Source organism: Puma concolor, chromosome C2, assembly GCF_028749965.1.
Source record: "Puma concolor isolate L17-30 chromosome C2, mPumCon1.1.hap2, whole genome shotgun sequence".
Taxonomy (NCBI): domain Eukaryota; kingdom Metazoa; phylum Chordata; class Mammalia; order Carnivora; family Felidae; genus Puma; species Puma concolor.
In genome coordinates this window covers 46276508-46303665 of record NC_141675.1, presented here as the reverse complement: position 1 = coordinate 46303665, position 27158 = coordinate 46276508, and the positions used below count along the sequence as shown (strand labels likewise).

Genomic DNA, 27158 nt, shown 5'->3' with positions numbered 1-27158 from the left:
TTTTTTTTTCTTGGTGGTGGCCTGAGGTTTAAATGAGTTGGTATTTGTAAAATGCTTATAATAGTTCTTGTCACAGAGTAAACCCTCAAATGTAAGCTGTTGTCATTATAAGAAGTTATTTCCCTAAACTAGCAATTCTCAAATTTAGCTATATGGGAATCATCTGGAAGGCTTGTCAACACACGGATTCCTAGGTCCCATCCTTGCAGTTTCTGACTCAGTGATTCTGGGATGGAGCCCGAGAATTCATATTTTTAACAAGGTCCCCGGTGTGACAATGATGTTGTTTGTCCCTGATATCCACTGCTCTAAGGTATTAATTTCAAATTCCCATCAAAAGCTTAAATACAGTGTAACTAGAGGGAATGAAACATGGTCATTTTGGCTATATTAATTCAGTGTTTATGAGTCGAAATGTTGAGAGCCCTGTTTACAAGTGCAGGAGCTATTAAACAAGGTCTCAGTTGCTAGGGGCAATTCCTGGACAGTGGGGATGGGGGTGGAGATGACAGAGGGGAACACAATCCAAACAAATACAAATCAAACAATTGCATTGAACGGAAATCCAGTTCTCTGATAATCCTTTTCACAAGACAGGTTTCTCCAATTGGGCCGAACAGGAAATTCAAACTGCAGGTTATCACAGGTTTTCCTCACCAAGCAGAGATCCGAGAACAGCCCGTGGTAACTCAGCAAAGTCTGAAACCCAAAGGCCCGCCTGTCAACAGGTGAAAGCGGTCCGCCGAAACTGTCCTGCCCACCAACTCCCCTGTGCCCGGGAATTCGAAATCAAGGAGGAAACGAGACAGAAGGAAACAGGCGTCCCGCGCTCCCTGAGAAATAAAGAGGAGCTTGGTGGTCGTTTATCTTCCGTGTGCCGCAAAGCCCCGGCGGAGTCCCCAAACACAGAAGTCAACGTCACCCTGATCCCCGCCCCGCCTTCCCTCCAAGGCTCTGGGAGGTCCCGAGGCCCCACCCGGCGGCTGAGCTTGGGACATCGCTGGCGGCGTGAGCCCATTGGTCACCTGGGCAAAGAGGTGAGGGGCTCCTCTAGTCCCTTCCTGGAAGGGGGCCAGCGGGACGCCCGCGCGACCAGGGGCTTGGCGTGGGAACGCGGCGTGTCCCGCTGCAGGAGGCAGCTCGGGCGAGCGCCTGGGCAGGACGCACCGGAGAGCAAGGGGCCATTAAGGCAGGAAGGAGAAAGTCACCTCTTTCGTGACTGGTGCCAGGCAAAAGACACAGAGCAAAGATTAACTCAGTTGGTGGCGACCCGTATTGTGAGCATCTATGACAGATTCGTCCAAAAACAGAGGAGAAACTCCTGGGACCTGGAGGCAAAATGGAGTGATAATAGTTACATTTAAATGACAACTTTAGAGAGACTTTAAAGCACACTGTTGAGGGAGGAGAAAGGAAATTGCAAAGCTTCCACTTTGTCTTTTGTTTCTGTAAAAATTGTACCACAGGAAACGCTTCTTTTGGGTTAACGTGGGCACGGGTTACAGTACGCTGAAGCCGTGGAAACGCTCCAGGTCTGTCTCCAGAGTATCATCACTGAGCTGCAAGCCGCAAAGACTGAGCTGTTGGCTCATTTTGGGAGCAGAGAACTTTTCCTCACTCAGTTTTGGATACACTTCATTTCCTGGTAAGATCTTCTGTCTCTGCCTGGGTCAGGAGAGGACTCAGAACCAGGAAAAGAAGAGCTCAGGTATTGTTAATTTCAATCTGTTTCGTTACATACATTTTCAGGTTTAAGTTTTTGGGAATCCACTATGCACTTATCCTTTTAGAGTTGTGATTCTTTTAAATCGCTCTCATGTGGGTATTATCCAGAACTTCTGTTTTCTAGCTGAACAACAGAATTCGCTTCATCCTACCATTTGTTTCTTTGCTTAACGAATGATAAGGTGGAAATGCTGTCTCTAATCATATGTTTACTTAAAATGTTTGTAATCAGATGGTTCTAATGACAAAAGCAGTCATGTGGTTAATCCTATATTAAATTTTACATTGGGCTAAATTCTAATAATAATTCCATTATCTTTATCCATAAGAAGATAAGCAGTCTGTTTTTTAGCATTGTTTATGGGTAAAGGATGGTTGCGGGTATAATCCAAAAGAAACCATTCTATCCCAAGGAATGCTGAGATTTATAAATTATGAAGGTCACTTTTCTTAGAAAAGCACAATGAAAATTTTATTGCAGCTCTTGTATAATAGGAGTTTCAGTAGAAAATTAGGTTTGGAGCCCTGAGCTCGCCCCACGTGTGAGTAATACATGTCATTTTTCCAACAAGCCAAGGATATTTTTTTCCCTGATGATGCCTTCCCTACTCCCATGGCAGACAGAGAACCGGGGAGGAGGAAGGGGAGAAGCGGGAAGGAGGGGGAGGAACAACCAAGGAAAGGTACACAGGGATGTTCTTGGCAAAGCAAAAGCAAGCAGCAGCATGCCTTCCAGGGGTCAGTGTGGCCCATTCCAGTGCAGGTGCAAGGCTCAAGTCCTCTGCTCTGGGAAGTTACTGTGGTCATGCTCATTATATGGCAGGGAAGTGTGCAATGTGTCTTTTTTGGCAAGGACTAGAGGACGTGTTAGAGATTTATTCACCCATCCAGTGGATTATTACAGCTCTTAAGATTGTTTTTGAAGAAGATTTAAGAAAGCAAAAAACAGACCTTATACATGCAGGAAATAAAATGTGTTAGGAAATTTAGTTTGATCATATATTCACACATATACACATATGTACACACACACAGAAGCATACACAACATATAAAAGCCCAGAAGGAATATAGCAAAATGTTAATGATTATATCTGGGTGGTGGAAATATGAGTAATTTTACTTTCTATTATTTACAGCTTCCAAACTTACTGTGACGCACACAGATTAGTTTCCTAATCAGTTTTTTAAGAGCTGGTCTAAAAAAAACTAATGTATAAACTGGAAACTAAGCCTTCTGTATTTCAATTGTCGTAATACTTTCATTATGGTCTCTTATTTTCTCTCTCTATTGAATCTCTAAATAATAGGGATTACTGCTTTTCATTAAGAAGTGAGAAGTTGTGAAGGAATTTTCACAACAATAAATATCCCACTTGATCACAAAGCTCCATGTGAGGCCAGCAGACACTATGGCTTTGTAAAGAGTGAGTTTTACCATGCAAGTTGGGAATGAATTTGGCCGCTTACGGCTCTTCAGAAAGCTCTCTCAGATTACCAGATTTACTGTGTGTGGTTGTACTGGAACTTTGCTCAAACCATACTTACAACTCTGAGGTGTGATTTTGTTTATTTTCAGGATGAAGGTGAAAGGCAAAGGAATCACCTCCTTGCTGGTCTCGTTCTCTGTGCTCTGCCTGGCAGCCAGCCCCGGAGGCAAGGCCTGCCCTCGCCGCTGTGCCTGTTATGTGCCTACAGAGGTGCACTGCACGTTTCGGTACCTGACCTCCATCCCAGACAGCATCCCACCCAACGTGGAGCGTATCAATTTAGGGTGTGTGGGGGTCCTTGTCCTGTTCCCTTCTCTAGGAGAGATGATGTTGATGCTTTGAATCAAATCCTCAAACAAACTTTGTGATTGGAGGAGATTAATCAAAAAATTTTAATACTACTTCTCTTCTGAAATAAGCACAGGAAGATCTGAAGTTTGTTAGGGGCAATAGGAAAAATTTTTGTGGTAAACTTTTACTTGGAGGAACCCGAAATCACTCTTACTAGAATGGGAGGCCCATGATTATAGAAACACTTCATTCTGACTCATTTTTGCTGGCAAATAGTTTGTTAACTTTTAGAGTTGACATCTATCAGAAGGAAATAATCTATATAAAGGATACATATGAAAAGTTGGATAGATCTTTTTGTAAGGCCCTTGGACTTCTTTTCATACAAACTGAAACTGTTTAAAAAGCTTTTTAAAATATAAGTCTAATTAAATCAGCTAAAAGGTAACTCTATTTTAGAGGTTTATGAAAAACTGTGTGTGTGTGTGTGTGTGTGTGAGAGAGTGAGGGGGAAAGAGGAGTGCACATGTAGTCAGATGTAACATCATTTATTTGACAATAGTGAGCTCCTACTATGTGCCAATCACAGTGGATGATGCCAGGGACACAACAATGAACAAGACCTATTATTCACTTCTAGAAGCCATAGTTACAGGGAGAAGACAGATGCACCTGAGTACAATTCAATAAGAGCTGTAATAGAGCATACAAAGTACCCTGGGAATGGTCACTAATATGATAGCTGTTATCAGCTCACTCAGTTCTTGTCCCAGATGCACCAAAGAATTAGAGATCAGAGACCAGAATGGAGAGATAGAGTTTATTGAGTAGATGAATATAGTACACTTTGAAGAGTGAAATTGGGCCACTGCCCAGCAAATGAGCCAATGGCCCTAGGAGCTCTAACTGCATCCTTTTAAGCCTGTTTTCTGCATATGTAAATTTGGATTTTGATTGACATTTTTGATTGGCAGCTGGTGGTTATATAATGTTTTGGCTTCTGTGCATGCGCCTACCCATGATGCATTCTGTTATATTTATTTATATGTTGTATATATATGAGTTTTTAATCAGCTTTTGCTGTGACCTTAAGGGCAAATTGCATCTTTTTTGTGCATGCTCAGGTCTTGTAAGCCCCCTTGTGGCTTTTGAGCCAGCTTTGTGGATTGGCCTTTTCTGTTTTGTTAGCCTCTAGAGGTGTCCCTGAAAGTGTGGCTGTTAACCCTCCAGGGTGGCTCCAAGGGTGTGGCCAGCATCTGCTTTATCCCTCCTCCCTCATGCCTAACTGCCTAACACTTCCTCCCCCCCCACTGGCCCCCAAGTGATTGGATCCCAATTCATTGGAAATTGGGGCAATGACTGCTATGGCTTCTTCAGACTGTCACGGAGGGTATTGGAAAGATTTTGGGAGTCCATCATTACTTGCTGACTATCAACAAAAGAAGGCGGTGGTGACTGGTGGTGTTCGTCCAAGGGACTTCTGAAAAGGAAAGAGTTTGTAGGTGTCTGAAGGTTGATATCTTTGGTTGAGGACCATTTGGAAATTGATGGCCTGTAACCTGGAGGAACAAAGATACCAATATATTGATTAGTTGTGACCCAAAGAGTCCCTAGGGAGTCTCTGGAACAAGGGGCATAAAGGGAATAAGGGTGTAATTGTAAACAGTTGTGGACAGATCATCCAAGAAGAAAGATGCTCCCTCGGTATGGAAATTTTTAAGGTGGAGAAGAAAGTAAAGGGTTTGTAGGAGAAATGATTCCATAGTGGGGGGAAAAAGAAACTAAGTTGTAAAAAGGAAAAGATGGCTATGGCAGGCCCTGTTCCTAATGGGATGACACAGAAAGAGACAGAAGACTTATGTGCCATGAGTAATCTTTTTGAAAAGCATCTTTTAGAAGAGGCTCACAGGAGTAGGCATCCATGGTATTGGCCAGGGGCTGATGCCATGGTTTGACTCTGGAGTGATGGGTCTAGCTAGGGATTCCTGGTACCGTGATGGTTGTAGGGAAAGACAAAAGAGCCCAGAAAGGCCCTTTCCAAGTAGATTCTAGCTATGATTTAGGGGAGTCATCTTCCAGACTTTCATTAGAACCTGATCACAGTTCATATAGAGGAGGTGACTCTTGTTTGGTAGTGGAAAGTGTTAGGTCATATTCCTTTAAAGCCTGTTGAAATTTGCATATGGAGACATAATATGAGTTTGTATTCTTAGAGTCTTTGGATCTACCAAGAAGTCTGTAGGTAGGAAGGGTGGCCAATAGGGGACCTAGAAAGGACTTAAACCCAGGGCCTCCTTGGGCCTATATGACTACAGAGAAGAGCAATGGCAAGGCTTCTTTCCAGTTTAGTAATGTTTCTTGTGTGAGTTTTTTAATAGTACCTTTTAGGTATTGGTTAGCCCTTTCCACCTTCCCAGAAGGCTCTGGCCTTCAAGCACAGTGGAGGTGGTATTTCATACCCAGTTCTTTGGAGACAGATTGAACTATGGTGGCCACAAAGAGGTGACTTTCAGAGGCCAAATGAGGGAATGATTTCATGTAGAAGTTTGTTGACTACCTCAGTTGCTCTTTCAGTCTGTGTGGGGTATGACTCTATCTACGCTGTGAAAGTGTCAACAAACATGAAGAGGTATTTGTATCCTCTGCAGGGTGGCATCTGAGTAAAATCCATCTGCCAGCCTTCCCCATGGTAGGATCCATGCCTCTGTATTGTTGGATTAAGTCCAATGGATGCCTTCAGGGTTGTTCTATATGCAGGTGGGGCAAGAGGAAGTTATTTGTTGAACCACCTGGGAAAATCCTTTACCTTGGAATGTTCAGAAAATGAGAGTTTGTAAGGCATCTGTCCTAAATGAGAGGAGTCATGAAGGGCCTTAAATAGTTTGCATTGAAGATTTTGAGGAATGACCAAGATTTCATCTAACAAATACCATCAACTGTTGTCTAGGGAAAATCCCTTTTCATTTGCCCTGGGTTTATCCTTTTCTGTATATTTGGACTGTGGTAGTGGCAGAGGGCCGGATATGCGGGCCCCCTGTAGAAGAGGCTCTTGTTGGCTGGCTGCTTGGTTGCCCTGTATTATTTCTGAATCTCCTTTTTGATGATCCTTGCATTTGACCACTGCCATTCCCTTGGGTCGGTATACAGCCTCGAGCATGCGGGTTATGTGGGTTTCATATTTGATGGGCATATTTTCGGAGGTGAGATATCCTCTTTCTGCTCAAATGGTGGTGTGGGTATGTAGGACTAAGAAGGCATATTTCAAGTCAGTGCAGATGGTAACTCTCTTATTTTTAGCCAGCTCTAGCGCTCTGGTAAGAGCAATGAGTTCAGCTTGTATCCTTACTATCTCCTGGCATTGAGCTAAGCACTCTTCATGTATTCATTCACTTAAACCTCATGACACCTTTTGAGTAGCATATATTATGTGTACTTTATAGATGAAGAAAGTGAGACACAGAAAGGTTATTAATTTTACCCAGGGTTGCACCACTACCAAATGCCTGAGTTCCTAATCATAGCCAAACTATTTGGCTTCAAAGCTCAGGTTTCTTAACTACTACTCTATAATAATAAATTCTATGTGGGAAAGTGAGGGGGAGACATAAAACAATGGTCTGGGTCTTAACAGTAGTCACAAATAGAGAGGGGTGGAGTCAAGGGCATTCCAACCTGAAGGAACAGCATATGCATGAAAGTTTGAAAATGAGAAGAGATGTGGTGTGGAGAGTGTAACCACGGCTGCCAGGCCCAGGTAGAGGATAGACCTGTGGTATCTGGTGAATTTCAATAATATTTCAAGCATATGACTGTCTCCTTAGAGCACAGGCTATAAAAAGGGAGGTAGTGGGTTTTGTGTGTGGATGTGCATGCATGCGCGCTTTTGCTTTGACATTTGAACTTCAGTTGACCAGCCTAGCTTATACCTGACATTTTTATTTCAGGTACAACAGCTTGGTTAGGTTGACAGAAACAGATTTTTCTGGCCTGAACAAATTGGAATTGCTACTCCTGCACAGTAATGGCATCCATACAATCCCTGCTAAGACCTTCTCAGATCTGCAGGCCTTGCAGGTAAGACCAGTGAGGGGAAGGTGCAGGTTAATGAAGTGGGATGTACCCTTGAGAGCTGACCATTCCAGTGGAATCCAAAAATCATCATTCTGTGAGTTAGAAGGACATATCAAAGGAAGATGTCCAAGACTGATTTCTCTTTAAATGAAATGGTATGTGGAAATTAGAATAACAAGAAAATTCTGAGGCAAGTTTTCTCAGACCTCAGGCTAACAGGAAAAAAACAAAACAAAACGGTACCCAGGGATTATCACTACACCTTTAAAATTTAATCCACAAAGGCAACTTCTAGTCATGTTCATCTGGGAATTGAATGTGCTTCTTAAAAATAATTGCTGTCTTAGAAGTTAGCTTTCTACACATCAATATACTTTAAAAATTTTTATTTACTTATTTGTACCTTGTCTTGTTCAAAAAATTTTGAGTAGTTAATGGGGACTTCTCAGAATGCATCAAATATTATAAGAATTATTATTCCAGTAAGTAAGAAAGTAAAGATAAAACAAATATAGGGATAAGAAAAGGGGGATTACGGGGAAATGCATGTGTAAAGATCAGTATGTCTGCTATATAAGTAGGACTTAAAGCTTTTGAGAGGCTATCTCACCATTCAAGATGACTATTAACTTTTTAAAATATATTTTAAAAAACCTGTTCAGGAATAGTACAACCATTTCTGATTTATTCTTTCTTTGATAGATTTTTTATCGATGTATATTTGATACACAATATTTCAAGTGTACAGCAAGAGTGCCTCAATATTAATCACATTAGGAAGTGATTACTATGACAAAGCTAGCTACCATCTGTCATGATACAAAGTTGTTACAGTATTGTTAACTATATTCCCTATGCTGTACCTCACATTCCCCATGACTTGTTTATTTTATAGCTGCAAGCTTATAACTTTCAATCTTTTTACCCTATTTTGCCTACCCCGGATCCCTGTCCCCTCTGGCATCCACCAGATTGTTCTCTTTATCTATGAGTTTGTATCTGTTTTGTTTTTGGGAATCCACAGATAAGTGAAACTTGATGGTGTTTTCCTTTTTCTGACTTCTTTCATTTAGCATAATACCCTTTATTCCCGTCCATGTTGTTGCAAATGGCAAGCTTTTATTCTTTTTTATGACCAAGTAATATTTGTGTGTGTGTGTGTGTGTGTCTACATACACATCCTCTTTATCCATTCATCTATTTTTTTTTTAATTTTTTTTTCAACGTTTATTTATTTTTGGGACAGAGAGAGACAGAGCATGAACGGGGGAGGGGCAGAGAGAGAGGGAGACACAGAATCGGAAACAGGCTCCAGGCTCCGAGCCATCAGCCCAGAGCCCGACGCGGGGCTCGAACTCCCGGACCGCGAGATCGTGACCTGGCTGAAGTCGGACGCTTAACCGACTGCGCCACCCAGGCGCCCCTATCCATTCATCTATTGACGGACACTTAGGTACCTTGCACATCTTGGCCTTTGTAAATAATGCTGCAGTAAACATTGGGGTGCATGTATCTTTTCTAATTAAGGTATTTATTTTGTTCAGATGAATACACAGAAGTGAAATTGCTGAATTGTATGGTAATTCTATTTTTAATTTCTTGAATAATTTTCATACTACTTTCCACAGTTGCTTTTTGTATTCCCACCAACAGTGCACAAGAGTTCCCTATTCTCTAACATCTTCACTCACACTTGTTATTTCTTGTCTTTTTGATGTAGTCATTCTGACAGGTACTAGATGATATCTCATTGTGATTTTGATTTGCATTTCCTTGGTGGTTAGTGATGTAGTGTATCTTTTCATCTGTATATCTTCTTTGGAAAAATGTCTATTCAGATCCTCTGCCCATTTTTTAATTGGATTGTTTGAGTGTTGGGTTGTATGAGTTATTTATATATTTTGGATATTAACCCCTTATTGATTATGTCATTTGTAAATATCCTCTTCCTTTCCATAGGTTGCCTTTTCATATTATTCATGGTTTATTTCACTGTGTAAAAGTTTTGTAGTTTGACGTAGTCTCATTTATTATTTTTTTTATTTTGTTCCCCTTGCCTGAGGAGACAAGTCAAAAAATAAATTGCTAGGACTAATGTCAAAGAGCTTACGATGTTTTCTTCTAGGAGTTTCATGGCATCCAGGTTTACATTAAAGTCTTTAATCCATTTTGAGTTTATTTTTGTGTGTGGTATAGGAAGGTGGTCCAGTTTCATTCTTTGCAAGTAGTTGTCCAATTTTCCCAATGCCATTTATTGAAGAGACAGTATTTTTCCATTATATATTCTTGCCTTATTTGTTGAAGATTGATTGACAATACAAGTGGGGGTTTATTTCTAGACTTCACTGATGCTTCACTGATGTGTGAAGTCAGCACCATACTGTTTGATTACTATAGCTTTGTAGTATAGCTTGAAATCCAGGAGTGAAATCAACTTTCTTCCTTCTCAAAATTCACTGATTGCTTCACTGATGTGTGAAGTCAGCACCATACTGTTTGATTACTATAGCTTTGTAGTATAGCTTGAAATCCAGGAGTGAAATCAACTTTCTTCCTTCTCAAAATTGCTTTGGGGGGCACGTGGGTGGCTCAGTCGGTTAACTGTCCAACTTCAGCTCAGGTCATGAACTCATAGTCTGTGAGTTCGAGCCCCGCATTGGGCTCTGTGCTGACAGTTCAGAGCCTGAAGTCTGCTTCTGATTCTGTGTCTCCCTCTCTCTCTGCCCCTCCCCTGCTCATGCTCTTTCTCTCTCTGTCTCAAAAATAAATAAAACATTTTTAAAAATTTTAAAAAATTGCTTTGGTTATTCAGGGTCTTTTGTGGTTCCATACAAATTTTAGGATTATTTTTTCTAGTTCTTTGGAAAATGCATTGGTGTTTTGATAGGGACCTCAGTGAATCTGTAGATTGCTTTGAGTACTATAGACATCTTAATACGGATTCTTGCAGTCTGGGAGCATGGTATACATTTCCATTCATTTGTGTTGTCTTCAATTTTTTCATCAATGTCTTACAGCATTCAAAGTATACATATTACATGATGCCTCTTTGGTCAAATTCATTTCTAGGTATTAAAAATATTCATTGCAGTAAATATGAAGGTCCAATTGGCTTTATTAAATGATTTGTAAATTGGACAGCCTCTCATCTAGCAAGTAGAGGGGAGCTCTGAGTACTTGTACAAAATGGAAGGCTGAGGAGGAAGAGTGGGACGAGAAAGTTACTAGCAAAATAAAAAAGGATTAGCAGGCAAGATCACCTTCCCTAATGGGGAAGGACAGAGGGTCTTATTGCACAGATTACCTCATTGATCCTGATCAGAAAATTCTTGACTGACCCAGTTTAGATTACATTTCTTTAAACTGTAATTAAGTTAGGTATTAAGCTTCAGTTCTATGACTTGGTCTGGCCCAAGTGACACCATTTCAGACCTGTGGTTTTCTTTTTAACAATCCCACCCTCTTTTGATCATGCTCTCAGTTTAACTAGAGATGTGATCAGAATTTGAGGCACTAGGACAACTCACAGCTACCACTCCATACTTCTCACAGCTGTGTGTGTGTGTGTGTATGTGTGTGTGTGTGTGTGTGTTGTATTCATGGGTCAGAATGTTTTTTGCTTAACCTCTGTGATATTCACATGTTATAACTTGAGGTTTGCAATTTTTCAGTTGGTTATCCCCTTTGCTCCTTTTCTGATGTTCCAGTCTTAAGGAGATCATTTGCTTGTCAGTTAGCAGTTTACATGCATTTAAGATTTCTTTTAGGTTTTTGTTTTAATCATCTGGTGCTCATTAAGGCGAGTGCACTCCTTAATCCCCATTACGAATTTCACCTATCCCCCCCACCCACCTCTCCTCTGGTAACTATGAATTTGTTCTGTATAGTTGTTTGGTTTGTCTCTCTTTTTTTCTTCCCTTTGATTGTTTGTTTTGTTTCTTAAATTCCACACATGAGTGAAATCATATGGTATTTGTCTTTAGCTGACTTATACCACTTAGCATTATACTCTTTAGCTCCATCCATGTTGTTGCAAATGGCAAGATTTCATTCTTTTTTATGACGCAGTAATATTATGTTTTATACATATACCACATCTTCTTTCTTCATTCATCAATCACTGGATACTTGGGTTGCCTTCATATCTTAGCTGTTGTAAATAAGGCTGCTATAAACATGGGGGTGCATGTGTTTGTTTGAATTAATGTTTTTGTATTCTTTGGGTTAATATCCAGTAGGGCAATTGCTGGATTGTAAGGTAATTCTATTTTTAACTTTTTGAGTAACCTCTATACTGTTTTCCAGAGTGGCTGCACCACTTTGCATTCCCACCAACAGTGCAAGAGGGTTACTTTTTCTCCACATCCTCGCCAATACCTGTTGTTTCTTGTGTTGTTGGTTTTAGCCATTCTGATGAGTGTGAGGTGATATCTCATGTTAGTTTTGATTTACAGTGCCCTAATGATAAATGATGTTGAGCATCTTTTCATGTATCTGTTGATCATCTGCATATTTTCTTTAGAGAAGTGTCTGTTCCTGTCTTCTGCCCGTGTTTTAATTGGATTATTTGGTTTTTGGGTGTTGAGTTTTATAAGTCCTATATATATTTTGGTACTAACCTTTTATGGGGTATGTCACTTGGAAATATCTTCTCCCATGCCATAAGTTGCCTTTTAATTTTGCTGTTTGTTTCGCTGTGCAGAATTTTTTATTTTGATGTAGTCCCAATAGTTCATTTTTGCTTTTGTTTCCCTTCAGAGGACCTACCTACAAAAAAAGTTGCTATGGTTGATGTCAGAGAAATTATTGCTGTGCTCTCTACTAGAATTTTTATGGTTTCAGGTCTCCCACTTAGGTCTTTAACCTATTTTGAATTTATTTTTGTATATGGTATAAGAAAGTGGTCCAGTTTCATTTTTTTGCACATGGTCATCCAGTTTTCCCACACCATTTGTTGAAGAGATTATCCTTTTCCCATTGGATATTCTTTACTGCTTTGTTGAAAATTATTTGACCATATAATTATGGGCTTATTTCCTATTCTTTTCCATTGATCGATGTGTCTATTTTTTTGCCAGTACCATACTGTTTTTATTGCTACAAGTTTCTTGAATTCCAGAATTGTGATGCTTCCAGCTTTGCTTTTCTTAATCAAGATTGCTTTGGCTATTTGAGGTCTTTTGTGGTTCCATTCAAATTTTATGATTGTTTGTTCTAGTTCTGTAAAAAAAAAAAAAAAAAAGAAAAAAAAGAAAAAAAAGCTGTTAGTATTTTCATAAGGATTGCATAAAATGTGTAGATTGCTTTGGGCAATATGGTCATTCTAACATTTGTTCTTTCAAACCACAAGCACAGAATGTCCTTGCACTTTTTTTGTGTCCCCTTCCATGTTTTCATTTAGTGTTTTATTGTTTTCAGAGTACAGGTCTTTGATTTCTTTAGGTTTATTTCTAGCTATCTTATTGTTTTGGGTACAATTGTAAAGGGATTGTTTTCTTAATTTTTCTTCTGCTTCATTGCAGGTTTATAGAAAGGCAACAGATTTATGTATACTGATTTTGTATCCTGCAACTTTACTGAGTTTGTTTATCAGTTCTAGCAGTTCTATGGTGGAGTCTCTCTGGTTTTCTATGCACAGTACTATGTCATCTGCAAATAATAATAATTGCCTTACCAATTTGGATGTCTTTTATTTCTTTTTTGTTGTCTGATTGCTGTGGCTAGGATTTCCAGTACTGTGTTGAATAACAGTGGTGAGACTAGACATCCATGTCTTGTTTCTGACCTTAGAGGAAAGGCTGTCACTTTCCCCCCATTGAGGAAAATGTTTGCTGTGGGTTTTTAATATATGGCCTTTACTATGTTGAAGTATGCTCCTTATAAACCTACCTTTGTAGTGGGTTTTTATCATGAATGCACGTTGTACTTTGTCAAATGCTTTTTCTGCATCTGTTAAAATGATCCAATGGTTTTTATCATTTCTCTTGTTGATGTGATATATCATGTTGATTGATTTGCAAATACTGAATCACTCTCAGAACCCAGGAGTAAATCGCACTTGATCAAGGTGAAATTTTTTTATATATATTTTTAATGTTTACTTTTGAGCGAGAAAGAGACAGAGTGTGAGCAGGGGAGTGTCAGAGAGAGAGGGAGACACAGAATCTGAGGCAGGCTCCAGGGTCTGAGCTGTCAGCACAGAGCCTGACACAAGGCTCAAACTCACAAACTGTGAGATCATGCCCTGGGCTGAAGTCAGATGCTTAACCGACTGAGGCAACCAAGAGCCCCAAGGCGAATTTTTTTAATGTATTGTTGGATTTGGTTTGCTAGTAGTGAGGCTTTTTGCATCTATGTTTATAAGAGATACTGGCCTGTAGTTCTCTTTTTTTGTGGTGTGTTCATCTGGTTTTGGATCCAGGTAATGGTGGTCTCATGGGATTAATTTGGAAGTTTTCCTTCCTTTTCTATTTCTTGGGATAGTTTGAGAAGAGTAGTTATTAACTCTTCTTTAAATGTTTGGTAGAATTCTCCTGTGAAGCTATCTGGTCCCGGACTTTTGTTTGTTGGGAGTTTTTTGATTACTGATTTAATTGCTTTGCTGGTTATCAGTCTGTTCAAATGTCCTTTGTTGTCTTGGTTCAATTTTTGGTAGATCCTTTGTTGCTAGGAACTCATTTCCTTTAGGTTGTCTGGTTCTATGTTTCTAGGAATTTATCGATTTCTTCTAGGTTGTCCAATTTGTTGACATACAGTTTTTTGTAATATTCTTTTATGTTTGTATCTCTACGGTGTTATTTTTTTCCTCTCTCATTTGTGATTGTATCTATTTGGGTCCTTTTCTCTTTTTGATAAGTCCGGCTAGAGGCTTATCAATTTTACTGATTTTTTTTTTCAAGAAACCAGCTCCTGGTTTAATTGTATCTGTTCTATTGTTTTTTTAGTTCCTATATCATTTATTTCTGCTCTAATCTTAATTACTACCTTTCTTCTGTTGGTGTTCTTTTCCTAGCTCCTTTAGGTGTAATGTTAGGTTTTTGAGATTTTTCTTCTTGAGTGTTGCCTGTATTGCTGTAAACTTGCATCTCAGAAATGTGTTAGCTGCATCCCAAAGGTTTTAGACCGTTTTTTTTTTTTTTTCATTTGTTTCCCTGTATCTTTTTATTCTTTGATTTCCCGGTTAACCCATTCATTGTTTAGTAGCATGTTATTTAACCTCCACGTTTTATGCTCTTTACAGATTTTTTCTTGTGGTTGACTTCTACTTCCATAGCATTGTGGTCACAAAAGATGCATGGTATGACTTCATTCTTTTTGTATCTGTTGAGGTCCTTTTGTGGCCTAATATATGTTCTGTTCTGGAGAATGTTCCATGTGTACTTGAAAAGAATGTGTATTCTGCTGTTTTAAGATGGAACATTCTGAATATATCTGTTAAATCTATCTGTTCCAGTATGTAATTCAAAGCATTGTTTCCTTTGAATGTTCAGTTTAGATCTGTCCACTGATGTAAGCAGGGTGTTAAAGTCCTCAATTACTACTGTATCATTATAGATTCCTTTGTTATTAACTGTTTGATGTATTTGGGTGCTTTCATGTTGGGTGCATACATATTTACAATTGTTATATCTTCTTGTCGGGTTGTTCCCTTTATTATTATATAGTATCCTTCTTTATCTCTTTTGAAAGTATTTGTTTTAAAATCTAGTTTGTCTGATATAAGTATTGCTACTCTGGCTTTCTTTTGACATCCTTTTGCATGAAAAATGTTTCTCCATCCCCTCACTTTCAATCTGCAGGTAATAAGTCTCTTGTAGGCAGTATATAGATGGGTCCTGTTTTTATATCCATTCTGTCACACTATGTCTTTTGACTGGAGCATTTAGTCCATTTACATTCGGAGTAATTATTGATATATATTTTTGCCATCTTATTACTTATTTTGCGGCTGTTTCTGAAGATTTTCTCTGATCCTTTCTTGTCTTTTTCATGGTTTCCTTGTTTTCTTTAGTGATATTTTTGGACATCTTTCTCTTGATTCTTAGCATAATTATTAGTGGTTTCTTTTTATTTGCGGTTACCATTAAGTTTGTATATAAGATCTTCTGCATATAGCATTCTATATTAAGCTGATAGTCATTTAAGTTTGACATTCTTTACTCCTCCCCACATTTTACATATATGGTATCATATTTTATATATTTTTATTTTGTGAGTTTTTTCATGTGTCAAGTGTTTTTTATATATATAAATAATCATTTTTACTGCTTTTGTGTTTCCTACCTTCATACTGTCATCTTTGGTCTTTTCTTAACACTGAGAGAGTCCCTTTAATATTTCTTTCAGGGCTAGTTTAGTTCATGACTAAAGTTTCCTTTAGTTTTTGTTGGGGAAACTTTTTATCTCTCCTTCCATTCTGAATGATAGCTTTGCTGGATAGAGTATTCTTAGCTGTGTGTTTTTCCCATTCATCAGCACTTTGAATATATCATGACATTCCTTTCTGGCATGGAAATTTTCTGATGAAAAAATCCTCTGATCATTTTATGGGAGGGATCCTTTGTATGTAAGTGTCTTCTTTTGTCTTGCTGCTTTAATTTTTTTTTCTTTATCACTATATTTTGCCATTTTAATTGCAATACATCTTAGTATGGATCTGCTTTTGTTGATTTTATTGGGGGTTCCCTGTGCTTCCTGGATCTGGGTATCTGTTTCCTTTCCTAGATTAGGGAAGTTTTCAGCTATTATTTCTTCAAACAAATTCTCTGCCCCCTTTTCTCTCTCTCCTTCTTCTGGGACTCCTGTAATATGAATGTTAATAGATTTTATGTAGTCACTGAGTTCCCCCAGTTCTATTCTCATTTTGCATAAATCTTGTTTCTCTCTTTTGTTTAGCTTGATTACTTGCCATTACTGTCTTCTAGGCCATTAATTTGTTCCTCTGCTTCTTCCAGCGCGCTGTTCATTGCATCAAGCATGTTTCTCATTTTATTGAGCCCTTAATCTATGCTGTCACTCCTTATCTCTGGGTTCATGGTTTCACTGATGTCCTCCACTCTTTTCTCCAGTCCAGTGGGAATCCTTAGGATCATTGCTTTAAATTCTCTATTAGGCATGTTACTTATATCTGTTTGGCTTAGATCTCTGGCAGTAGCCTTGTCCTGTTCTTTCATTTGGGACAAATTCCTCTGTCTTCTCATTGTGTCTAAGTGTTTGTACCTGTTTCTGTATATTAGGAAAGTCAGCTACATCTCCTGTTCTTCAGGGTAATGGCTTTATGAAGAAGAATTCCTGTAGTGCCCTGCAGTATAGTGCCCCCCGTTCCAAAGGCCTGTGACTTCTGCAAGTGTCTCTAATGTGTGCTGCATGAGATTTGCTATTGTGTCCTGGCTGCTTTATTCTTCAGGCCAGTTGTCTGCAGAGGCTCTCTTTGTTGTTGGCAGTGTTTGGTCCCTATCCTGAATGTGGTGTGTTTTAACTATGCTCTGATTTGTTTGTAAAATGAGGTCTGCTGATACCACCACCAGAACCAAAGTTAAAGAAAACTCCCAGATCAGGAGCCATGATTTTGGCCGGAGCTTGGGCTGGTCTTTTGGGGGAGGGAGCCACTGCACTGGGACTGAGGCAAGCTTTACTGGGAAAGGCAGTTCTTCTGGAGCACAGGGGGTTAGAGCTTGATGTAAGCAAGTTAGATAGTGAATGTGGGCGCTACATAGGCTCCCACGGGTGGCTCTGTCCTTATGCTGAGCGGAGCGGGGTGGGGGGTGAGGAATGGTACATGCCAGTTCCTTTGTCTCTGGAGGAGTCTCTGTGTGAACACTGCACCTCTGGGACATGCTCCAAGATGGGCAACTAATTTCCTCACTATGTGTCCTAGGCACTCTTTAGATTGCTGTTTCTATGGTGTATATCTGTGGGCTGTTTGCCCTGCCTTCTTGCCAAGTGCAGCCCCAATGCCCTCTAAGCTCTTCCAGAGCACTCCATACTCTCCAAGCTCTTCCAGCCCCAGTGGTTGCAAGAACACATGAAATTCATGCCCTCTCACTTTCTAAGCCAATTGCTATGGGGATTCATTTCCCTCATGCATTCCCCTGTGTGTTTGTCTGTCTTTTGCTCTTCTCTGCAACTGCAGTTCCCTTTCCACAGCAGGAGCCACAAATACATTTCTCTCCCAAACTGTATCTCCACACTTCCTGCCTCCTTTGATGTGGCCTCTTCTCTACCTTCAGTGATGGAGTTTGTTCTGCTGGTCTTCAGATGGACTTCTGGGGTTTTTAGGATTGGATAGTCATCTAGTTTTGTGTAATGAGGTGAGCCTAGGCTCTTCCTACTCCACTGCTCTCTCTCCTTTGCATATAAATGAATTTAAATTAAGAGGATGTAATATACCAGGGAGATTATAACTATAAGCAGGATAATTTCCAAGGTTTAGAGTGCACTTCAGAGCCATGGTCCCCAAGACTCAAATCAACCAAAATCAAATAGATCAAATAAAGACCCCCATTGAAGTAATTACCCTTTTAAGCCAAATGGCCTGGTTAGTGATTTTATGTAGTTGAGTTTCACCTTCCCCCAGAAGTGTAGCAGGTGGTGTTGGCCACAGCACAAATATCTCCTTGCTCTGGTACAAGATAGTCAAGGGCTAGCCTATTATCAAGAACTGTGTTGGCCAGAGCATCTAAGGATCTTTTTTTGGGTAGCTATTGTCTTAGCCATGGGATCTGCCATATCTGTTAAAAAGAAGTTCCTGATCATACTTTCATTTATTTTCACTCTGAACCAGGAAAGTATGGCCTTGCCAAAGGAAGCAATTCCTGAATCATAAATGCCTCCTGGTGGGTCTTTTACAAACTCAGTAAATACAGAAGAGTTAACTTATGAAGTATCTTAACTGTGTGTGGAAAGTTAGGGGCACAGGTGAATAACCTAAAAGGCATTACCCAGCTGTGTGCCAGCTATCTAGACATTTGTAGATCCAAGAAGAATGATAAACATCACAAAGACAAAACTTGTTGGCACACAGATCATTACCATTAGGGAGGTGCTATTAATGGATTAGTTTACCAGGACTGCTGTATTTACTGGTTCAAGCCAAGGGTCAGTGAGGTGTTCAGTGCATATGGTAAAGGAATCTCTAAGCCTGAAATATAGTGTTGTTCTAAGTGGCTTGCAAAAATGGGTGCTGCTGGTAAGTTCTCTTAGTAAGTGGGGACAGATCTGATTTAGATAATCATAGGAATACGGGGGTGAAAATATACTAAGATTTACATAGGCATTTGAGTTCAGATGGGTAAGTTCAGTTATCATTGGAGAAAGGTAAAAAGACACTGGATATTCTGGCCATAAAAGTTTAACTTGGTAAGAGACTTCTAAGGGAGTGGGGGTGTTGATTGCTGTCTGCAGTGACATTGGGAATAGAACAGGAATTGGTTAAAGGAGCACAAGAGATCTTCAGCCTCATGGGTAGATCAAAATGTTTAATGACAAATTCAGCAGTCTGAAAGCTTACTTCCCTTCGCAATGGCCTTGGAGATATTGATAACGGCATTATCTTTCCAGCCCAATACCAGAATAAAGAAAAGGAAAAGAAGGAGAGGTGTTCCTTGTTTAAAGTATCAAGTTTTGATCTGTCATGTTGGACAGAAGCCATCTACCTCAGTATCAGCTACTTCCCTTCCTTATCAATTTGATTCAGAGTCCTCCAGCATCTATATAGGACCAGATGTCAGGTGTTGCTTTCTTCAGCTGTGAGTGAGATGTATATCCAATCCCTGGAAATTTTGTAGCAATGCCAGATTAGAAACACTTGGTAAGGTCCCTTCCAATGGATCCCAAGAAGTATCTTCTTATATTGTTTCAAAATACCTGATCACCAGGCTCCAAATTGTAACCAACAGGGACCTGGGAATTGAGATCTGGGAAGACTTTTTTAACCTGTTGATGATAGACTTGAGCATAAGACATTAGAGATTTACAGTGGCTAGTCCTACTAGCATGAGATGATAAGGATAATCAGAAAGTTGTATGAAATAGGCATTAGTCTCCCTGTGACTGTCTTGTCTGGAATGGGTTTGTTTCCCAAAGGGGATATTGCAAACAGCGAGACCAAAAGCAATACCTTAGGCCACAGAAGCCTAGTAGTTTCAGCAAGTTTAGAGAGTTTAAATTTGAGGATACCATTAGTTCTTTCAACCTTGCCTGATGATTGAGGCTGATGAGAGCAATGGTAATTCCAGGAAGTTTTGCAAGGTTTTTGTTAAGGCACATATGATTTGCGTGGTGAAGTCGGTGCCCTGATCACTGGGGATCATGGAAGGTACATCAATGGGAAACATATTGTTGAATAGTTTATTTGCTACCAAATAAGGCATCAGCCTTGTGACAAGGGAAAGCTCCAAGCCATTCAGAAAACACACCTATGATAACAAGAACATATCGATAACTCATACTAAGTGGCAGTTGTGTAAAGTGCCGCTGCAGGTAGGAGTGTCCAGAAGGAAGTCTGAAGATTCTGGGAACAACAAATTTTATCCAGGATTACAGGTCAGATTACTTTTAGCAGATCAGGCACTGGTAAACAGTCAATAAAATTGCAAAGACAGTCTGCATCAATATCTATTCATAATTAAAGTCATTTCAAATGCATTATGGTGGGTTAAGGAAGGCTAAACATATGGAAAAAAAGGGTTAATCAGGGAGGCAGGAAGTACTAAGGGGCTGTCTTGGGTTTCCCATAGCCCCAAATGTTCATTTAATTTACAGCCATTGTTTACCCACCTTAATTTCTCTGATTTGGAAGTACACTGTTGCTTTGTTACAAGGACATCAGGATGGTGAGAATCTGGCAATAAGGGATCATTTTATGCAGAAGCAGAATGGACTCCATCTATATGTGTCATAATGTTGCAAATACAATAGAAAAGGCTTCATATTACTTATTTGACAAAGCTTTCCATGAAATTTACAAATCAAATAAGCCTAATTAGTTTAACAAATCCTTGGGAATATTCCAAGTCAAAAAGACTTCATTTAGAAACTTCATTTAAATTTGATTTGGGGAAGTTTGTTAAATAAACGTGTGTTTATTAAATATTAAGCCTGTGTTTGCTAAATAAACCTGTGTGTGTATATTTATGTGTGTGTGTGTGTGTGTGTTTATACAGCCACACACACGTGTGTGTGTGTGTGTGTGTGTGTGTGTGTGTTTTAAAGCATTTGCTCAAATAAAATCATTACATTATGAAACTTTACCTTTTAAGAATAAGGACACTTTGACAATCTGTTAGCAAAAGCAGACTAAAACTCCAAGAAAACTTCTTTTAAAAGAGAGAAAACCAGGGGCACCTGGGTGGCTCAGTTAACTCAGACTCTATTTCAGCTCAGGTCATGGTCTTATGGATCTGAGATGGAGCCTCATGTCAGGCTCTGCACTAACAGCACAGAGCCTGCTTGGGATTCTGTCTCCCTCTCTCTCAGCCCCACTCCTGTTCTCTCTCTCTCTCTCAAAATAAATAAACATTAAAAAACCAGAAAACCAAATTCTAATTTTGCACCAACTCACTTTTAATATTAAAACTTATTTTTAGGGGAGCCTATGTGGCTCAGTCAGTTGAGTGTCTAACTCTTGATTTCAGCTCAGGTCATGATCTCATGGTTCTTGAGATCAAGCCCCACACTGGGCTTCATGCTGAATGTGGAGACTGCTTCAGATTCTCTCTTGTTCTTTCTTGTTCTCTCTCCCTCCCTCTCCCTCTCATTCTCTCTCTCTCTCTCTCTCTCTCTCTCTCTCTCTCTCTCATTCTCTCTCTCTCTCTCTCTCATTCTCTCTCTCTCTCTCTCTCATTCTCTCTCTCTCTCTCTCTCTCTGGTTCTCTCTCTCTGGTTCTCTCTCTCTCTCTCTCTGTTCTCTCTCTCTCTCTCTCTCTCTCTCTGTTTCTCTCTCTCTCTCTCTCTCTGTTTCTCTCTCTTTCGCCCTCTGTTCCTCTCCGCTGCTTGCTTTTGCTCTCTCTCTTAAAAAATAAAACTCAACTTAAGTTCATTTAAAAAAATTTTTTTAATTTTATTTATTTTTTAAAATTTACATCCAAATTAGTTAGCATATAGTGCAACAGTGATTTCAGGAATAGGTTCCTTAATGCCCTTTACCCATTTAGCCTGTCCCACCTCCCACAATCCCTCCAGTAACCCTCTGTTCTCCATATTTATGAGTTTTTTCTGTTTTGTCCCTGTCCCTGTTTTTATATTATTTTTACTTCCCTTCTCTTATGTTCATCTTTTTTGTCTTCTAAAGTCCTCCTAGGAGTGAAGTCATATGGTTTTTGTCTTTCTCTGACTAATTTCACTTAGCATAATACCTTCCAGTTCCATCCACATAGTTGCAAATGGCAAGATTTCATTCTTTTTGATTGCCAAGTAATACTCCATTATATATATATACCACATCTTCTTTATCCACTTATCCATTGATGGACATTGGGCTCTTTCCATACTTTGGCTATTGTTGATAGTGCTGCTGTAAACATGGGGGTGCAAGGGTCTCTTCGAAACAGCACACCTGTATCCCATGGAAAAATGCCTACTAGTGCAATTGCTGGGTCGTAGGATAGTTCTATTTTTAGTTTTTTAAGGAACCTCCATAGCATTTTCCAGAGTGGCTGCACCAGCTTGCATTGCCACCAACAATGCAAAAGAGATCCTCCTTCCTCTCATCCTCACCAACATCTGTTGTTGCCTGAGTTGTTAATGTTAGCCATTCTGACAGGTGGAAGGTGGTATCTCATTGTGGTTTTTGATTTGTATTTCCCGGATGATGAGTAATGTTGAGCATTTTTTCATGTGTTGGTTGGCCATCTGGATGTCTTCTTTGGAGAAGTGTCTATTCATGTCCTTTGCCCATTTCTTCACTGGATTGTTTTTTGGATGTTGAGTTTGGTCAGTTCTTTATAGATTTTCGATACAAACCCTTTTTCTGATAGGTCATTTGTAAATATCTTCTCCCATTCTGTCGGTTGCCTTTTAGTTTTGCTGATTGTTTCCTTCACTGTGCAAAAGCTTTTTTTTTTTTTGATGAGGTCCCAGTAGTTCATTTTTGCTTTTGTTTCCCTTGCCTCTGGAGATATGTTGAGTAAGAAGTTGCTGCAAGCAACATCAAAGAGGTTTTAGCCTGCTTTCTCCTCAAGGGTTCTGATGGCTTCCTGTCTTACATTTAGGTCTTGCATCTATTTTGAGTTTGTTTTTGTATATGGTATAAGAAAGTGGTCCAAGTTCATTCTTCTGCATGTTGCTGTACAGTTTTCCCAGTCCCACTTGCTGAAGAGACTGTCTTTATTCCATTGGATATTCTTTCTGGCTTTGTCAAAGATAAGTTGGCCATACATTTGTGGGTCCGTTTCTGGGTTCTCTATTCAGTTCCATTGATCTGAGTGTCTGTTCTTGTGCTAATACCATACTCTCTTGATGATTACAGCTTTGTAGTATAACTTGAAGTTTGGGATTGTGATGCCTCCAGCTTTGGTTTTCTTTTTCAAGATTGCTTTGGCTATTAAGGGTCTTTTCTGGTTCCATACAAATTTTAGGATTATTTGTTCTAGCTCTGTGAAGAATGCTGGTGTGATTTTGAAGGGATTGCATTCAATATGTAGATTGCTTTGGGTAGTATCAACATTTTAACAATATGTGTTCTTCCTATCCAGGAGCATGGAATCTTTTTCCATTTTTTTGTGTCTTCTTCAGTTTCTTTCATAACCTTTCTATAGTTTTCAGCATATAGATTTTTCTCGTCTTTGGTTAGATTTATTCCTAGGTATTTTATAGTTTTTTGTGCAACTGTAAATGGGATCGATTCCTTGATTTCTCTTTCTGTCGCTTCATTGTTGGTGTATAGGAATGCAACCGATTTCTGTGCATTGATTTTATATCCTGCAACTTTGCTGAATTAATGAATCAATTCTAGCAGTTTTTTCATGGAATCTTTTGGGTTTTCCATATACAGTATCATGTCATCTATGAAGAGTGAGAGTTTGACCTGGTCCTGGCCAATTTGGATGTCTTTTATTTATTTGTGTTGTCTGATTACAGAAGCTAAGACTTCCAATACTATGTTGAATAACAGTGGTGAGAATGGACATCCCTGTCTTGTTTCTGACCTCATGGGAAAGCTCTCAGTTTTTCCGCATTGAGGACAATATTACAGTTGGGTCGTTCATGTATGGCTTTTATCATCTGGAGGTATTCTCTTTTTATCCCTACTTTCTTGCGGGTTTTTATCAAGAAAGGATGCTATATTTTATCAAATGCTTTCTCTGCATCTATTGAGAGGATCATATGGTTCTTGTCCTTTCTTTTATTGATGTGATGAATCACGTTAATTGTTTTGCAGATATTGAACCAGCCCTGAATCCCAGGTATAAATCCCACTTGGTTGTGGTGAATAAATTTTTTTTTTTATAAATTTTTTTTTTCAACGTTTATTTATTTTTGGGACAGAGAGAGAGACAGAGCATGAACGGGGGAGGAGCAGAGAGAGAGGGAGACACAGAATCGGAAACAGACTCCAGGCTCTGAGCCATCAGCCCAGAGCCTGATGCGGGGCTCGAACTCACGGACCGCGAGATCGTGACCTGGCTGAAGTCGGACGCTTAACCGACTGCGTCACCCAGGCGCCCCGTGAATAATTTTTTTAATGTACTGTTGAATCCGGTTGGCTAATATCTTGTTGAGGACTTTTGCATCCATGTTGATCAGGGAAATTGGTCTATAGTTTCCTTTTTAGTGGGAATTCTGTCTGGTTTTGGAATCAAGGTAATTCTGGCTTCATAGAAAGAGTTTGGAAGTTTTCCTTCCGTTTCTATTTTGAGAAAAGCATCAAGAGAATAGGTGTTAACTCTTCCTTAAATGTTTGGTAGAATTCCCCTGGAAAGCTATCTGGCCCTGGACTCTTGTTTTTTGGCAGATTTTTGATTACTAATTCGATTTCCTTACTGGTGATGGGTCTGTTCAAATTTTCCATTTCTTCCTGTTTCAGTTTTGGTAGTGTATACGTTTCTAGGAATTTGTCCATTTCTTCCAGATGGCCCATTTTATTTTTCATATAATTGCTCATACTATTCTCTTATTATTGTTTTTATTTCTGCTGTGTTGGTTGTGATCTCTCCTCTTTCATTCTGTACTTATTTGAGTCCTTTCCTTTTTCTTTTTGAGCAGACTGGCTAGTGGTTTATCAATTTTGTTAATTTTTTCAAAGAACCAGCTTCTGGTTTCATTGATCTGTTCTACTGTTTTGTTTTGTTTTGTTTTGGTTTGGTTTGGTTTGGTTTCGATAGCATTAATTTCTGCTCTAATCTTTATTATTTCCTGTCTTCTGCTGGTTTTGGGTTTTATTTGCTGTTCTTTTTCCAGGTCCCTAAGGCATAAGGTTAGATCTTTCTTCCTACTTTCGGAAAGCCTGGATTGCTATATACTTTCCTCTTATGACCGCCTTTGCTATGTCCCAGAGGTTTTGGGTTGTGGTGTTATCATTTCATTGGCTTCCATATACTTTTTAATTTCCTCTTTAACTTCTTGGTTAGCCCATTCATGCTTTAGTAGGATGTTCTTCAGTCTCCAAGTATTTGTTACCTTTCCAAATTTTTTCTTGTGGTTGATTTCGAGTTTCATAGTGTTGTGGTCTGAAAATATGCACATTATGATCTCAAACTTTTTATACTTACATACAGATGATTTGTGTCCCAGTATATGGTCTATTCTGGAGAACGTTCCATGTGCACTAGAGAAGAATGTATATTCTGCTGCTTTAGGATGAAATGTTCTGAATATATCTGTTAAGTCCATCTGGTCCAGTGTGTCATTCAAAGCCATTGTTTCCTAGTTGATTTTTTGATTAGATGATCTGTCCATTGCTGTGAGTGGGGTGTGGAAGTCTCCTACTATTATGGCATTACTGTTGATGAGTTTATGTTTGTGATTAATTGATTTATATATTTGGGTGCTTTCACATTTGGTGCATAAATGTTTATAATTGTTAGGTCTTCTTGGTGGATAGACCCCTTGATTATGATATAATGCCCTTCTGCATCTCTTGATACAGTCTTTATTTCAAAGTCTAGATTGTCTGATAAAGTATGGCTACTCTGGCTTTCTTTTGTTGATGATTAGCATGATAGATGGTTCTCCATCCCCTTATTTTCAATCTTAAGGTGTCATTAGGTCTAAAGTGGGTCTCTTGTAAACAGCAAACAGATGGATCTTGTTTTCTTATCCATACTGCTACCCTATGTCTTTTGATTGGAGCATTGAGTCCATTGATGTTTAGAGTAAGTACTGAAAGATATGAATTTATGGCCGTTATGATGCTTGTAGAAGTTGGAGTTTTTGGTGGTGTTCTCTGGTCCTTTCTAATCTTTGTTGCTTTTGGTATTTATCTAATCTTTGTTGATTTTTGGTGTATATATATATATATATATATATATATATATATGTCCCCCTTAAAATTTGTTGCAGGGCTGCTTTAATGGTCACAAACTCCTTTAATTTTTGTTTGTCTGGGAAACTTTTTCTCTCTCCTATTTTGAATGACAGCCTACTGGATAAAGAATTCTTGGCTGCATATTTTTCTGATTCAGCACACTGAATATATCCTGCCACTCCTTTCTGGCCTGCCAAGTTTCTGTGGATAGGTCTGCTGCAAACCTGATCTGTCTTCCCTTGTAGGTTAAGACTTTTTTTTCCCTTGCTGCTTTCATGATTCTCTCCTTGCCTTAGTATTTTGTGTATTTGACTATGATATGCCTTGTTGATGGTCGGTTTTTGGTGAATCTAATGGGGGGTCCCCTGTGCTTCCTGGATTTTGATGTCTGTGTCTTTCCCCAGGTTAGGAAAGTTTTCCACTACGATTTGCTCACATAACTCTTCTACCCCTATTTCTCTCTCATCCTCTTCTGGGACCCTTATGATTCTGATGTTGTTCCTTTTTAGTGAGTCACTGATTTCTCTAATTCTTAAATTGTGCTCTTTTGCCTTAATCTCCCTCTTTTTTTCTGCTTCATTATTCTCTGTAAGTTTGTCCTCTATATCGCTGATTGTTTTTTCTGCCTTATCCATCCTTGCTGCCGCTGCATCCATCTGTGATTGCAGCTCAGTTACAGCATTTTAAATTTCATTCAGACTATTTTTTATTTCGTTTATCTCTGCAGAAAGGGATTCTAATCTATTTACTGCAGCTAGTATTCTTACTATCATGATTCTAAATTCTGGTTCAGACATCTTGCTTGTATCTGTGTTGGTTAAATCCCTGGCTGTCGTTTCTTCATGCTCTTTCTTTTGGGGTGAATTCCTTCATTTTGTCATTTTGAAGGGAGAAAAAGAATTAATGAGGTAGAAAAATGAAAATTAAAAAAAATAAAATTAAAAAATATTAAAATTAAAAAATTAAACACACAAATCGAGTAAATGATGCTAGATACTAGGGGTGTTTTGCTCTGGGTGTTGAAAGTGGTTTGACAGATTAGAGAAAAAATGGGGGAAGGAAATTGGGAATTTGAAAAAATACACTAAAGTAGACTAAAATGAGATGATGGGAGTGAAA

General features: G+C 39.1%; 1 protein-coding gene across 2 annotated transcripts in view; it reads left to right on the top strand.

Moving 5' to 3' along the window:
* Window positions 1-1359: 1359 nt before the first annotated feature.
* Window positions 1360-27158, top strand: part of IGSF10 (immunoglobulin superfamily member 10) — a 75952-nt gene continuing 50153 nt past the window's right edge. The window contains exons 1-3 of one of the 2 annotated variants that reach the window (XM_025913935.2): window positions 1360-1708; window positions 3304-3498; window positions 7450-7579. In XM_025913935.2, the coding sequence (XP_025769720.1) occupies window positions 3305-3498; window positions 7450-7579 (324 nt within the window). In that variant the 5' untranslated portion in view covers window positions 1360-1708; window position 3304. Of the gene's footprint in view, window positions 1709-3303; window positions 3499-7448; window positions 7580-27158 lie in introns of those variants that run through there. The other variant, XM_086674525.1, reaches the window with a different exon arrangement.